Consider the following 16,587-nt stretch of genomic DNA (forward strand, 5'->3'; position numbering starts at 1 on the left):
AGCCAGCTCTGCTTCTGCACCATGGGCTTCACTTAAACAACAGAGGTCTCAGATGCAATGTGTGTTTTAGAAAATATTGCAGTGCAGGGGAATGTTATATTCTGAACAAAAGAGATCTTTAGAATGCATGTGCCTATACTGTTAACAGCATCGTTTAGTATAAGGGAGCACAGATGTAAGACCTCTCACCAGTGCAACATCAACACTACCTTGGCCAAGTGATACTACAGAAGTCACTCCTAATGTCTGAATAAGCATCAAAATATTTGGGACCCAAGGTGTGTAATGTTAAATTTATAGATTATTCTGAGATGGTATTTCAGTTCTAAGGGATATATGTATTATTATCATATAGCCATGAGGAAGTATTTATATGCCAGTTTTCCTTTAGGTGTGTATTCAGAAGACTGTTCCTGTAGACTTAAAGGATATTTGAAATGAAGAATCTATAATACATGCTTCCACTCAGTGTCCATTTGACTGTCACAGGGGGTTCTTCATGACAATATTACAGTAGCCCCTTTTTTGTGATCTTATCAAAGCAGTTCTGTAAGTGTGGGCAGAAAACAGAGCTTTTCAGCCAAAGAAGAAATGAGGTTGTACAATGCCTGGGAGGAGTGGCTGAGGTTTGGGCACTTCTGCCTTATGAAAGGAGGGATTAAAACTGGAGTTGGGAAGCAAGATTTCTGCTATCAGTGGGCTTTAAAGCCAACAACTGCAGTTTATGGGAGAGATTTCTTCCTACTTCTCAAACCTGAAATGCACTATCTACTCTCGCGCACTCTTTCCAGGGCTGTGCAGTTGCCTGTTTTTCTTGTGCCGAGTGTCAACACTGGCAGCCAAGCAGCAGCCAGGAGACCGGGTGGGCAGACAGCCCCCAAGGCCACTCTAGCTCTGCCGACCTCAGCGCTGTACAATAAATTGCTTTTATTAGCAGAAATGTGAAACTGCCACCTCTTGGACATGTAGAGCAGTGCTTATGGGTGACATTTTGAGAGCCAGCTAAGTACTCTACACCTTATCACTGCCTTGTGCCTAACTATAGAAATCCCTCCAGAAGCATTCGCTGCAGGAAGAAAGTTGTGGCCATGCCTCTCCATTCGAAGGTACAATTTGCCTGAATTCCCAGCTAATTATATAGTTCAGTCTTGCACAGTAGTACAGCTGAGAAAATGGTGGGATATGGAAATGCCAGTTTTCAGTAGCACTGCCACATTGCTGGGAGCCATTCACCGCCTTCCCACTTTGGCTAGGTTGGTTGATACTGCATTACCTTAGAGCCTCTCAGTCCCAGCTCTCTCCACAGCTAAATCCCATTAGCTCCGGATTGTACAAAAGTTCAACCATCTGAGTTCACTTTAAAATAAAGTACATGTGTGTGTGTGAGGGAGAAATGATGTTTTCTTGTGCTACAGAGACGTAGTTACTTTCTAAGTAAGATTATTTTAGCCAACAGGCAGGAAATTGCAGCATGCCCAAGCAATTTACGTACCAGCACTAACTCAACTCCCCTATTGAATCCTCCACACTTTTAAACTTGCTGGGCCTCAAGCAACGTCCGTGTGCTTTTGTGCCATCATTCACTAGCCAACACACTCTCCCTGTGGAGAGTTCCTCCATGTGACTGCTCTTTTGGAGGCCTTGTGACAGCCAAGGAAGTGATCGAGTCTTCACGGAGTCATTCACACTATCTAGACTTTCTCAAACAAGTGATTTACACTTATAAAAGAACCATCTGCATACAAGTCCCTCTTTTCAGTTTCTCCATCCTTCCTGAAAATACATGTAACAGTTTTGAGCTTCCTGAAGGATGCTACTTTCTTTATCGTCATCACCAGTCTTCCGTGGACATCTCTTTTCCCCGTGGATAAGCTCCTTTTAATAGTGCTTTCTATCATTTCCTTTTCCTGGGTTTTCACCAGTTTCATAGGCTGTGGTTTACTCCACATGGGCTCTACTATACTCCAAATTCGTTACACTTGCTAAGAGTTATCAGGTAGTCTTTGATCTGTAGCCTCTATTTCCTATTAAAGGTGGTCTCTGTTGGCTTAATGATGGTAGATTATTAGTTGCTGCTCCTTTATCAGTCAGAGACCCTTCCAGAACCTCATAGGTTTTTACCTCGCAGTCTATGGAGAAAGATACCCAATGTGTAAATTATTTGTGGTTAAAAAAACAAAAAAAAACCAAAAAAAACCCAAACCAAGAACAACGGCGTGCCTATGCTCAGATTCCTAAAGATCTTACATGTGAAACTTGAAAAAAGGCAACTTGATTTAGATATTCTGCAAACAGAGCTCATAAATTTAATTAAACTGTGCTTCCAAGCATCAGCTGGTCCATGCTGACTATCACTGTGTACACTTATAGCTTTCAGCAGAGGTGAGAGGAAATGCAGTAACTTAAATCTTTTCTCCAGGTCTTTAAAGCTAATGCTTTTTATTTTCTCTTTGCAGGGGTTTGAGATACAGTTGACACGGTTGCATGTACGAATGCCAGCTTGTTGTGTTATTGCAACTCAGTCATATATCTAAATTTGCTGATAGGTAACTGTAGCTTTTGAAGACAAGATTTTAAGTGGTTGCAGGAACCAAGCAGATTTTTCAAGAATTTTTAATTTTCTTGTTGAAGCAAACAGACATTGAGAGGTTTAAGGTACTTGGGTGGTTGGGTTTCTTTTGCAAATTCACTACCCTGCTAAATACCTCTGCAAGTCTGAGCAGCTCAGTCAGTTTAGAATATGAGATGGGACCCTTGATTTCTTGGGACTTTTCTTGTGAAGATCTCGAGATGCAGATCTGAGTTCTTCTCATGTGAGGAATATTTATATTCAAGCTTAGCCTGAATCCATTCTAAAAATTAAGTGAACATCAAAAATCAAATCTGCTCTTGAACCCTACCTCTTCTCAGTCTGAAACTGTGTTCTAAGTCCAGTAATTTGACACCCAGGCATCTTGGGCTTAATTTTTTTGTGTGCTTTCTTGTATTTGTGAAGGAGCAGTGCAGAGTGTGTGTGGGATTGGAAAGTAATGATGGCCAATGGAAAATAACCTAACGAGGTTTGACTGGAATTTACTTGATAGCCACACTGGCATGAATGGACAGCACTAGCACAGTGTGATACACGCTGCATGTTTGATTCCATCAAAACCATTACCTCCTTGAACCTCTTCCAGAGGCCACTGTACAGAAGGTATTAGGGACCTGCCATCCCCATTGGTAAGAGCTGTATTTGTACACTTGGAACTTTTCTAGAGCATAGTATGCGGTATACTACTGATATAATAAAACAATGACATAATGCAGCGGTATACTACTGATTAAAAATAACGTCACGTATTGCAAATAATGAGGTGAAGGTAAAGTTTAGGGTAAACCATATTTCTGCAGAGTTGTAAATATTAGCTGTAAGTTACTCTAATTATCAGCTAAGTGAATATTTTGCAATTTGAAACTGTTTACACCAAGACAGACCTCTCTTGCAGATGTAGTGAGGCCAGCCTGAGCCCACCATGAATGTTTAGCCCAGTACTGCCCACTGACTGTCGTGGTGAATGATTCACCGCTGCCCTAGACAATCATATCACCTTTACTGTGATATGATTCCAACGAAGGGCTGGACAGAAAGAAACCATGGAGATCTTTGCGAAAAGATGATCTAAACCATTGAATTCAGCATGAATTGTTCACGTACACTATTGTAGGTTTTATCCTTAAAGGTATCACAGGATTATCACAGGATTAAAGATTACGAAATCTTTACGAAAAGATTTCATACGTAACGAAAAACATAGGTTTTGGAATGCAGCAGTATTACAAATTCTGATCAACTGGTAAAATATACCCTAGGGAGCCGGAGCTAGAGGAATTGAAGGAAAAGGAAAAAATTAAAGAGACAATTAAAGTTTTTGTTTGTTTGTTTGTTAATTAAGATTCTTCCACTAAAATAAATCATTGTCTATATCTTCGTTCATTGAAAGAGTTCAAGAATGAGTTGCGTGTGTGTCAGGGAACCACTTCTGTGGCCCTTACTACATTATTACCTGAGCACCTCCCACATTATTAAAAGGCACGAACGGTAGAGCAATATTATCTTCCTTCCCTTGTGTTATATAAATGAAGTCTAGAAAATAAGTTTTTTTCCAGTATGTGCATGTCTAAGAGACTTCAGAGAGAGAGTGTATGTGTGTGAGTGTGTGTGAAAAGTTATTGATGGAAAGGTAGTGGAAGAACCAGGTTTTGTGAGAGGAAAGATGACAGAAATTGGAGTGCTAGTCTGAGACTTATGATTTCATGCTTTTCTACAGACCCGTGTAGTCTGGGGAAAGTCGCTTGTGCCCAGAGCAACTTGGGGTGAGGGGACAGGGAAAGGAAGGCTTTTCTGCATCCGTGTGCCAAGAAGGGACCTGTCTAGGCTAGTTATTGGCAAATGCCTGTAGAGGAGAATTTTTTTCTGTCCTGGTATCAGCTGCAGGTGCCTTATTCTGGGTGAGACAGAGGAAGGTATCACTGAGCAACATTTGCATCCATGAATAAAAAAAAAGGAAATGGGTTTAAATTTTTTAATTAAAATCCAGAAAAATTTCAAATGGGAATGGATATTTTTTGTGAAAAATCTTAATGAAAATGAGTTTTTTCCAAACAAAAAACTCTGACTGCCTCTTTCCTTTCACATTTTTCCTCTTGTAGGTGTCACAGATGAGGTGACCATAACAGAAACCTGCAATTTTTGCCATATGTCATGTCTTCAAAGCACACTGCTTTGTACTCCATAGGACTGGTAGGGAGACTCTGTAGTAAGGGCACTGGCAAACTAAGCTTAGGTTTTAGAGACAGTACAGGTTTCAGAGATATTCTTTACAGTTCAAAAGTGGGAAATACCATCGATAACAGTAAAATCTCTAACCATGTCAGGTGTGCTCATTAAATGTGTTACTCATATCCCTTTTCAAAAATCATTTTATATTCTCATACTGAACATGTCATCATCTCCATTGTAACATGTACCAATTCCAGACAGACAGGAATAGAAAGAGGCTGACAAGAATCCATTTTAGCACCTAGATGTCTTTGGTTGCCTGCCTTTTAACTGCCCTAGCAAGGCATCTCTCAGAGATTGGTTTTCCTTTCAAACTAAAATGCTACTCTATGGCCATTTTAGGGGCCTGGGCAGTTGAGCTATAAAAATCCTGTTGTTTCTTGACAGCAGCAGAACACCCAGCTCTGTGCAATTTGCTTTCCGTATCTCTTAGTTGCCAGTTATTATGCGGTACTGTGCACACACGTTGCAAGCAGGAAGTAGGAGCAACTCAGCTCTTGGCTTCCCCAGTCTCAAGAGACTGCCATGAAACTGAAAAACACTAAACTAAAACCTAAGTATCTGTTAGACCTTTAATTAGGGACCTAAGGAGTGTTTGCCAAGAGGAAATTTGAATTCAATTATCCAAATAGAAAGTATTTAACCTCTCAATAGCACTCAAGTAATTATAATACTTGATGGGTTTTTTTCAGGAATCTTAAAACATAAAACAAAAAGCAAATTAAAAAATGGTAGAAGGTGTCAGATTTATAACACATGGAGTATACAAAGGAAAGCTGTAGCAGTGCTCATGGTTCAGACCCCTCATGTTAGAACAAAAAAGGGACAGCCTCAAGCAGGGAGAGGAGGTTGCAGGATTTTTGATTTCCCCACTGAAGGAGCCAGCAACAATATCAGGGTCAGCAGTGGTGGTTTTACGTGCATCCATATGACAATAACCCCTCAACTAAGATCAGGTCATCTCACACAGCTTTGAATGTGATAAAGATGCGCAATCAGTGTCAGAAGGACTAGAGTGCATCAGAAGAATCTGTATGTTCCAGTACATTTTGCAAACATCAGTCGATACCAAGCCATTTGCATTTCAGATTGCAGCAGCTGTTTCAGCCCTGATCCCAACTGTCCTTTCACTACACATCCACTTAAAAGTTTCCAGAATTAATCCCAAGGAAAAAGAAGTCAATATTTTCTTGCTTCTCTCTTCACAGACTGTAGGTTGCTTTGGGATTATGTTTATCAGCTGCTTTCTGACAGCCGGTACGAAAATTTCATCCGATGGGAAGATAAGGAATCCAAAATATTTCGGATAGTGGATCCCAACGGGCTGGCCCGGCTGTGGGGAAACCACAAGGTAAGGAAGCAATGCAGTTTTCCTCCTACAGCACATCATCTGCTGTAACATCACAGGATTCACTTATAAACAGAGGAAAAGGGAAGGAAGCGTGTGCTTTTGAACTACTGCTGTAAAGTTGTAATCTTTCATTCTACGCCCATTAGATCCATAAAGCATCCAGCCTCAAGCACTAAAACCTATCCTTCGTATAGAGAACCTGTTGGTTTGGTTTAAAGGCACTTAGTTGTAAGTGCATTTAATTATAAAATTACAAGGAGTGCAAGAATTAACGGTCCTTGTCTCTCAAGGCATCTCATTTCTTCCCGAAACCTGGTGCTAAGGATGTTCTGGTTAGATGTGGTGTACAAGGAGCTGTATATTACATCTTGGCACAAGCTTTCTGTCTGTGTTCCTGTCTACACCAACGTTCAGATTTCACACACTGTCCTGTGACAGACACCAAATGCTGCAGGATTATGTATTTCCTTTTAAAAGGTTAATTGTGCTTTGTTATCTGGAAAGCAGTTACTGATTTTTGCAGTTTGGGGTTGAATAAGTGTAGATATATCTGTATGAGTATATGCATATGAGTATATTCACATATGAGTAGTTGGCATGGATTTATGAAAGGGAGGTCGTGCTTGACCACCCTGATATCCATCTACGATGAAATTATTAGCTCGGTGGATGTAGGGTGGACAGTGGAAGTAGCTTATCTTGACTTAAAGGCTTTTGAGTCTGTCTCACAGAATATCCTCATAGTCAGACTAATGACGTATGACCTAAACAAGAATACAGGGAAAACTGGTTGAACTGCTGGGCCAAAAATGTTGTGATCAATGGCACAAAATCCAGATAATAGTGACGTAACCTTGGGGATTGATTCTGGAGCCAAAACTGTTTGACATGCTCATTAATGACCCGGAGAATGGGACTGAGCACACCCTCAGCAAGTTCTCAGACAATACAAAAGTGAGAGGAGTGGCTGATAGACCAGAGGCTTGTGCTGCCATCCAGAGGGACGTGGTCATGGTGGTGAAATGGGCTAACAGGAATGTCATGAAACTTAACAGTGAGCAATGTGAAGTCTCTTACCTAGGGAGGAATGACCTGGAGTGTGGGACTTTTTTACTAGGAGGGTTGTCAGCCGCTGGGAGCAGGTTGCCCAGAGGAGGCTCTGGAGTGTTGGTGCCTGGAGATGTTCAAAACCCAACTGGACACAGTCCAGAGCAACCATCTCTGGTTGACCCTGCTTTGACCAGAGTGTCAGTGGACTCCAAAGGTGCCTTCCAGCCTCAGCTATTGTGCGATTCTCTATATGAGTATTCATAGCCTATAATCTTGATAGGGTCACAGTTTTCTAATGTGACTCATGGATTACAAGAACATCTGTCTTAGAGGTCTCAGGCTGCAACACCGGGAATGGAGAGTTCTGCCCTTACCCCACCTCCATGCTGATAATCGGGCCTTGCCATTGTGTATCATGCTGAGTGTCTAAAACCAGAGCTATTTCAGACCTCTAGGCTCTTGGGAAATACAGTGGCCTTTTAGCATGTAAGAAATGGGAAAAGCACACATGGCATTTCAGGGGATGTTTGAATTAGCAGAGTCTAGATTTTGCGTGGAAAATATTGCCATTGTTTGCATTTCATTGCCATAGGAGCTCTTTAAGTGGCCTCCCTTGCAGAGCTGTTGCGATAAGGACAGGGAGAAGAGGTCTGCTCTTAAGGGGCATTGTAGGCAGGCAGATCATTCTCATTTTGAAAAGCCAAGTCAACACTGCAGAATTCTGCCTGGTCTTAGACTGAGAAAGCTGTGCCAAGCCAGACTCCTAACATGGAGACACACAGAGCATAAGCATGCTTCTACTAGTTTGGCATGATTTGCCTGTGGCAAGGCGGCTGCTTTATACTTGTGCATACACAGCTTTGCCAGTATAGTTGTCTGTTTGCTAGGAGTTTCTTTGCCAGAATAGTAACCAGTGGCCCATGTAGGAGAAAAATGCTCTTTTTTGTAGACCTAGCCTAAAGGATTGATCCTGCTTTCCCGAGTCAGTACTATGGGGCTGCCCACATACAGCACTGCCAGTGCCCGTCACTTCTGCCTTGTGACACGTGGCTGCAGCAGGGCTATCCCTCACTCACCCTGCCTGTGGTCTCCCAAAGGGAAGGGGAGGCTCTGTCATAAAAGCAGATGTTCCGCCTAAGAGGCTTCTCAATTTACACCCATATAACAAGAGGAGAAACAGGTTTTCAGTCTCCACAGAGCTCTGTAAGCCTTAACTAGTTAATGGAGGGGAATCCCAGAGGAACAGTGCTCTTAGCAGGGATTGCTGACAGATGCAGTCTATTAGCTACTGTTCTTAGGCTTTTACAAAAGGTGGTTTCATTAAGAACAAGCCTGTCACATCCCACTTGGCATGAACGTCTCCCTCCATCTAATATCTCCTCTTATGGTCGGTGAAGCCTTTTGTTATCCGTGATTCAAGAAACTGTAGAAAAACCTCACTTGGAATTTTTGTTAGACTTTCTTTGTTAAATTGCCTTGAATGAGAAGAGGCATATAAAAATTTGGTCATGAAGGCTGGAGGGGCAGGATGGGCCTGCAAGCAGCAGAAGAGTGGAACGTGTAATTTCTTGAACTGTCTTGGTTACTTTCAGTAGCTGTGATAGTTCTGCAACTCCTTTGAGGGCTTGGGAAGGTTTTTAATGAATCGCCTCACTGTGTTTTTCCTTTTTCTCTTGAAAAAAACAGAACAGAACAAATATGACTTATGAGAAAATGTCCAGAGCCCTACGCCACTACTACAAATTAAATATTATCCGGAAGGAGCCAGGACAAAGGCTTTTGTTCAGGTAATTTTTTCTTTTCTTTGGCATATCCTTTCTACAGACAATTAGTTTCTGAAGATGGAGGATGGAGTTGTGTATGGGATACTTCTTTGCCACAGCTATGACACAGGTGGCAACGGGCCACCTGTTTTGTTAAAGCTGTCTAGACCAGTGCTTCCCAGTTTCCAAGATAACTGCACCAATTTATGAAAACATGGGCCTGTTTCAACGATCAGTGGAGGCAACAGAAGTCTCTTCAGTTGCTTCAAGCAGGATGTGCTACCTTGACTAAATGATTCATGATCTCAACAAACTGCTGAAAAAGCCACTCCAATGTCACTTCTCAAACACAGCTGCTGCTGAAAGCTAGGTAGGGATCAGGCATTTCCTCAAGTGCATCAGCGTGACAGAAGAGAAGTGCTTATGACTATGTCTTCTGTGTTGCTGCCTTCAAAGTAGAGAGGGACCTGCAAGAGCTGTTCATAAAATCTAATGCATCAGATTCAATGATCCAACGAAGAATTTAGGAAATAGTGCCTGAAGTAGCATTAAAGCAGGGAGCTACTCGTACAAACTTGAGTGTGGCTGTCAGAGAGCAGGAGTGCTCCAGTTCTCTTCAGACAAGGCCAGCGAATCCTAGTGCATGTGTCTGACCCACAGAGCACTGAACTCAGACCAAAGACTGCTTTGATGTCAGTGGTCTGGGTCTAGTAATGTGCTTGGAAATTATATCAATAGGAAGGCAGTCTTGAAGGTTTTTTTCTTAAATAGCTACCAGGACTGCATTAGCACTCAAACTATCTACAGCTGAAAAGGTTTCTGTGGAATGTCTTGTTGATGTCAGCTCTCAGGAGGAGGCTTAGATGGGGGAAGGAGAGTGAGAGGAAGAAGGAAGCACAGGCAAAATCAGCTGTGTGATTTTAACTTTTTTTTTACGGAAAGTTAAAACAAGGTTGTTCCAGCAGCAGTGGTAACAAGGGAGCCTGATTACGTGAAGACTGCGCTGCCCAGGGGAATTCTGTGATGCTGAACAGTGAATGTGCTTATCTTGGGGCCCCTCCTTTGGTGGGAGACAAACAAAACAGGAGCCCATCTCTTCTCAAACAGGCTGCCTACTTTGTCAAAACTGTAGAAACTATTTCACCCTTGGAGATCTCAGTTCCTCTGCTAGAATTGCCCAAAATTGACCAACAGATACAAAGGTCACCAGAGAGCTTAAAACATGAGTGTATAAACCTCATTTCCTTTGGAAACTGAGAGAAAAAAAGAAACAAAGCATTTTTTGCACAATACCCAATAAAAACTTACTGATGTTCATTTCTTAGACCTAATTATATCTGAAGAGAAAAAGAACAGCTGCAAAAAATCAAACTATTAATGTGCCTTTTTTGGCTATTTCTCACAAGTGCAGAAATAGCAAGAAACGTAGCTTTATAAGTAACATGCAGGCAGTTGTCATCTGAAGAAATCTGTACAGAGCTTTAAGTAACATGGAGTCAGAGAAGGATTTATAATAGGTTGCCTGTCTTCTGCAACAGAAGAGGTCACAAATACTGTTTATTCATCAGCTTGTAGTTCTGTGCTTGTATTTTTTTAAATTTAATCAAATGCTATTACATATAGCATGGTTTTAGTTACTTGACATGACTTAAAACGCAGGCCAGAAACAATACCTGAGGTACTGTGGTACAGTTCACATCGTCCCATTTCCCACAGTTTAGGAAACAGAGCAGGTGGAAGGTATGGAGGAATCACTGTCTCTTTTGATTTCATCCTCAGGAAACATCAACAAGACAAGCACAGGGTTTAAATCAGGGCACAGCCTGGCCTGTAGGCTTTGGTGCATTTTCACTGCGCAGCTAGGGACTGATTCACCAGTTCTGTATGCTGGTTTTTCACCACTGTAACACCATTTATATCAGTAACGTTCTTCCAGCGTACAAATGGGAGTGACACAGCAGTGAGTCACAGCCCTTTTTTTTTTGTTTTTTCCCTAAATGCATATGTGCACATGAATTCCAAAATTGGAAGGGGTGGCAAAAGCTTAGTTCCTGGCTGCACTATGCGTTTGCTGAGAGACTTGAGATGGAAAGCCCTCAGCTTTATAACCTCAGAGGCAGGAATCAAGTCTTGCCCATTAGCTTCAGCAGTGATTTTTCTGGGTCAGTGATAGTAACGAGGTTCCTGTCAGTTAGTTTTGTTTTCACTGAGGCAAAGATACTGAGCATATCATCAACCTGAAATAAAATCGGCTCGTCTGATTAACACATTTTGTACTGCTGAACGTTAGCCAGTACCTCGTTAATGAAAGACTGTGAAATTTTGTAACAATTCCAGCATAAACATCTTTCATCCTAATTTCTCCAGAAGTACTTATGACTTAGCTAAGTAATTTGTGTTTAAACTAGGATTTCATCCTTCCTGTGCCCCTCTCTTCCTACGCCATTAAATTTGGAAAGAAAAAGCAGAGCTTTTCCATGCTATGTCTGTGCAGTAGTAGACAAAAGCATCCTGGCAAAGATCAAGACTGCAAGACTTGATCTGCAGGCTGGTGGATGTCCTTTCCCATTTCCTACTGCCTCCCCAGAGAGAGTTTCTGTTTCCAGCTCCCTGCAGACTTACTGCATCAAGACATTAGTGTTGGGAGCTGTGGCATTCAATTACAGAGGATGCAGCTTCATCATAAGTACACTTGCTACAATCACACAGGAAGAGGCTGTCTTTGCTCACAGTTCCCTAGCTCAAAATCTCTTTCTTTCAGGGCTTTTTCCATTTCCTAGAACTTGTTCTGACTTGGTCCTTGGCTTTTCTGCCACTGTTCCTTTAGTGTTTCATGTTCATTCACCTCCACACAAGCCTGCACAAACCAGTAGCCCTCTGCCTCTCCACACCTTGCAAGTGCTTATGCTTTGAAATGCACTACCTGTAAAGATCTTTAATGTTTCTGTCACCACACACCATAATTGTGGCATACAATCATCTTATTTGACAACAGCTAGCAGTATGAGGGAGAACAAGTAAATACCATTCCTTGCAAAAGATGGTGGGCTTTGGTTCAAATTTGGACTTTCAAGGAGCAGGGGTAAGTGCCTATGATTTTTCTTTTCAAGTTATGGAGTAAGGAAGACACCAGCAGGCTAGGGAGAAGCTGGGAAATAACTAAGTTGTTGGAAAGATACAGCAAAGATAATTCTTGGAGCTGTAGAGCTCAGGGACCTCTATGTCTTGTTGAAGATAAAAGCTGAGACCACTGGGAAATCCACTTTTTTTTTGTTTTGTAGGTTCATGAAGACCCCAGATGAGATTATGAGTGGCCGAACAGACCGCCTTGAGCACCTTGAATCCCAGGAACTGGATGAACAAATATACCAAGAAGATGAGTGCTGAAGGGAACTGGTGCACCACCTCTGTGGGTCCATGGGAGAAACATCTGCCCAGATGGCTGGCACAGTTTGAGGAAGCAACAACACAGAAGCAGTACTTGGGGTCACCGCTTAGCTTGAAGACCACGCAGGACCTGAAGCACCTTAACAAAACAAACTAACAGGCAGAAGTGGTGCTGGCAGAAAAGTAAAGGGGAGAAAACCTGGACTTATGCACTACTTCACGGTTCCTACAAAGTCTCCCTTGAGTTCTATCTTTCTTTTTGGTTTGTTTCAGTTTTGGGGTTTTTTTGTTGTTTTTTTTTCCCTAATAAAGATGCAGTTTGACTTTCCTTATCTCACATAGGACAAGACGTCAGATTATGCTTTTTTTTTTCTTTTTGGAAGGCTTTCCTATGGAAATAGAGCGCTCTTGTTTTCTGTGCAAATCTCATGATGTAACACTGCATAAAACAATAGTATCACTGAAGGGAATTGCTCAAGGGTTCCTGTTTGCTCGGATCGATTTACATGTGCTGCCACTGGGAAATGTGTTGAAGCTACCAAAAGAATTTACCACATGTACCTGCCAAAAGAAGAGGAGTCACCTTTCACGTGTAGGCTGGGATACCATCCCAGCATAGCTTGGGCTCACCACAAGTCCTGTGAGTGGCTATTAACTGCTGGAATATGGACCAAAACTAATCACCTAAGTGCTCCAGGGAGGAGGAAAATAAATGTAACAAACCTCTGCAATAGACTGATGTTGACATTTTCCCTCCCTCTAGCAAAGAAGTGATAGAATGGAGTGGGAGGGCGGGATAGCTGGAACAAATACATATATATGTGTATATATATAAATGTTTCATATATATATATATGTGTATATATGTAAACCCCCACCACAATATATCCACAGTGGAGAATTTCAGCTCAAAGCTTTCTGTGAGAAGGCAAAGGCTGAAGCATCTGTAATTACAAAAGGGAGGGATGTTTCTTACACCTTCTAGCAATTTTCGGGTGAAAGGTGAAGGACTGTTCCTTACATTGTAGGGAGAAAGCAAAGGGACCCATCATGTGGTTTCTATTACTCGGAAACCTCTCCAGGATCATTTTGTGCTGCTGGAGAGGCAGATGATTCACCCATCTGAATACTGATGGTAGAGAACTAGAGACCAAATAGCTATACTTATATCTTGTAATTGATTTTGGCTTTGTTTTGGGATTTGTGTTTTTTTATGCCTCCCACTATCCTCCCCCACCCCACAGCTCTGCCATCAAGGAAGCTCGTCTCAGCTTGCCCGTTGTTAACATGTTTTAAAAGTCACGAAAAAAAAGGAACCCTACAGCCGTGTTGCTTTCTTGGATTTTGGTTTTGATTTTGTTCTGGTTGCAAGGTGCCCCATTTTTACACCCCCAATTTGGTTTCCTGCACTGAGGGTGCTTTGCATGAGGCAAAGAGCTATGCCTAGTTTGGTCACAGGAAGCTCATCAGTCCTTGATGCCAAATACAAGAGAAGCCACTGGCCTTTCTCATTTCACATTGCTTGGGCCACTATGACAGGAAAGTCTGTGATGTCCAGGTCTCCAGTGTTCCATCATCAGTGGACCTTTCAAGGGAAGGAATATCTCGCGGCAGAAATGATGCTTGCAAAAGGAGAAGATGCATAGAGAAACTGTGTGGGAATCACATGGTGTCTGGAAGAAAGCACATCCACACTTCATTAAAATCAGAGCCTCTTTTATAGGAACAGGCATACAAGAAATGGAAAAAAACAATGGGCTAATCTAATCAGTTTCAACCAAAAAACAGTGTACAGTCCCATGATAGAGCTTTTATCAGCTATTAAACCAACACAACATTTGATCTGGCCATGTATTCAACAAGAGGGTTTATCTATCCAGGAAAAAAATGGCACTCTGCAATAAATAGTGTCCCCTATGTTTGAACGGAGATAGTCCAATCTCACAAAAGGTTTAATATTGAGTCTCAGGTCACACAAGAAGCAGCTTTGTTAAGGGTGTAGGTAGGCATCATGCAAAGAAGAGAGATGTTTCAGAGTGAGTATCTGGCGAGGAATGGCAGGGTGTACATCTCTCCTTTACCGTTTCCCAGCCACATTTTTTTCCTAAATTGTAGTTAATACATTACAAGTCCCAGCATGCCACGTACTTGACTTTTTCTGACTTAAAAGAGGCAGGAGTATGTATCAGAAAGGTGAACAGACAAGCTGTCACCTTGTTCTGCCATGACTGAAGTCTTTGGAGCTCAGGAGGTATGAGATTGGGAGACATTGAAGGACTTCAGTGGTCACAGATCTGAAACCAAAGGTCCTTTGAAACCAAGGGGCCAAGGAGTTACTCTCCTCAATCACCCTGCTCCAAGGCACCCAAGCTGGGCCCATGTCCAGGAGCTGAGGTGAAGAGGGAGTGTTGGAGAGGTGAATATGAATGACAGAGGAAGGGTGATCAGAGGTATCGATGTAAAGAAAGGCTCTTGCTGGTTTCTTGTGTTTCTTGGGGTGTTCAGTGGTAGAAAGAAACCAAGTGTGTGTAGAGAGTGATTCCTATCTTTTACTGCTCTGGCTGTGATAACTGCATCGTTTCCTTTTGCCTGCTGCAGCTACTGCAACAAGATGGTGAGGAAAAAAAGACAGGGACTTCACAAGTGCTCTGATTAGCCACAGGGTTTTGTCATGGCCAAGGTGCACGCTGCCAAATGCAGAGAATGACAGACAATCCACCAGAACGTGCTAGCAAACAAAGTTCACCCGCAGCGCTGGGTAGGACGGGAAAAAGCAAGGAATCCTGAAATCACGTCTTGTCTCATAGGGAAATTTTCTAGGGGAAATTTCAGTAAGGAAATTTTCACCTATACCAAAATGCACACACTCTCACCTGCAATGTCTGAGTTGAAGGGAAAAAATATCGGTGGCTGTTTGAAACTCTTTCAGTTTATGCTTAAAGCACATATTAAGACAACTTCTCCACTACCACTGCAGAAAAGAATTTCTCTTAAGGCTCATGCTAATCGAATTGAAGATGGCCTTTGAGCTTGGAGCAGGCTGATCCCACAGAGGCCCTTTCTGGCTGGGGCTGTCCCCTGCCTTCCACCTGGTCTGTGTGGTGACACTGCAGCTGACAGAAATGCAGGGGCTTGGGACCTGTTGTGGGAGCTGCAGGATTTGAACTGCTTTTGAGGTCCTGGAAGCAAGTTTACCTGCTGGGACTTGAAAAAAAAAGGATAGCAGTAAACTCAGACTCGGGGTGCTGCAGTGGACAGGTTCCCTTCTGCCTCACATCCAAATGGCAGATATCTGCAGTGCAAACAAAGCATTAACGCACTGATCTACATGAACCCATCTGGGCTAGCAAGGGTAACAGTGTCTTTCCACCAACTTTGACACCCATCTCCCCTCCCCAGTCCCTCATATACAAGCGTAGAATTTGCCAGCAGCAAAGCAGCCAAATTTTCTGTCTTTGCCATGAAAGCAAGTAGGAAAAGGAAGAAAGAGCCATCCTTGGAGAGATGCAAAACCCAGCTGGACATGGTCCTGGGCATCAAGCTTTTGGTGGCCCTGTTTGAGCAGGAGGGTTGGAGCAGATGACCTCCAGAGGTCCCTGCCAACCTCAACACCCAACAAAGGATCTTCACACTGTGCAGTTAAGTGGAACCTTCATTACCATAAGCTTGCTACAAGTCTGAAGAAGCCACAAGCTGGCCTGGTAGGACACGCTACATTTCCACAACAAAATATTTTCTTGATTTAATTGGGAAACCTTTTGACTGTCTCTCCATCCAAAGAACACTGTTGGGGCCCTTTCTTGTAAACACTAAGCCTCTGCCATCCTCCCCAGATTTTAAACTCCATGCATGCATCCTCCAAATCTCCTTGTCAGACTGCAGCCATGTGCAAATCCAGAATGCATCAGTTTGAGGTCTTTTTTTATTTTAAATAAAATTCTAGTCTGTTTTTATTGATGATGGCTTTTTGTTTTTTTAAGGTGTGGGGCTAAGGGGTTGAGTCAAATGAATGTAACAAAACAAAAACAAACAAAAAAGCCTATTCTCAGGGCCAGTGAGTTGCAAATAATTTTTAAAATGCCTGTAATTACATCATCTCAATAAAAAAAAATTTAATATAAAAGTGGGAATGCCAAGTTTTGTTGGTGCAATCATTGTTACAAGGTTCTTTCCTTTTAAGAATTATGCCACTCAAATATCTACAGTGCATAGCAGCT

General features: G+C 42.3%; 1 protein-coding gene across 3 annotated transcripts in view; it reads left to right on the forward strand.

Moving 5' to 3' along the window:
- Nucleotides 1–12,647, forward strand: part of ETV6 (ETS variant transcription factor 6) — a 137,427-nt gene extending 124,780 nt beyond the window's left edge. For all 3 annotated transcript variants that reach the window (XM_054074129.1, XM_054074140.1, XM_054074120.1), the window contains exons 6-8: nt 6,028–6,170; nt 8,907–9,007; nt 12,265–12,647. In XM_054074129.1, the coding sequence (XP_053930104.1) occupies nt 6,028–6,170; nt 8,907–9,007; nt 12,265–12,370 (350 nt within the window). In that variant the 3' untranslated portion in view covers nt 12,371–12,647. The remainder of the gene's footprint in view (nt 1–6,027; nt 6,171–8,906; nt 9,008–12,264) is intronic.
- The last annotated feature ends 3,940 nt before the right edge of the window (nt 12,648–16,587 follow it).

Source organism: Cuculus canorus, chromosome 1, assembly GCF_017976375.1.
Source record: "Cuculus canorus isolate bCucCan1 chromosome 1, bCucCan1.pri, whole genome shotgun sequence".
Lineage (NCBI taxonomy): Eukaryota > Metazoa > Chordata > Aves > Cuculiformes > Cuculidae > Cuculus > Cuculus canorus.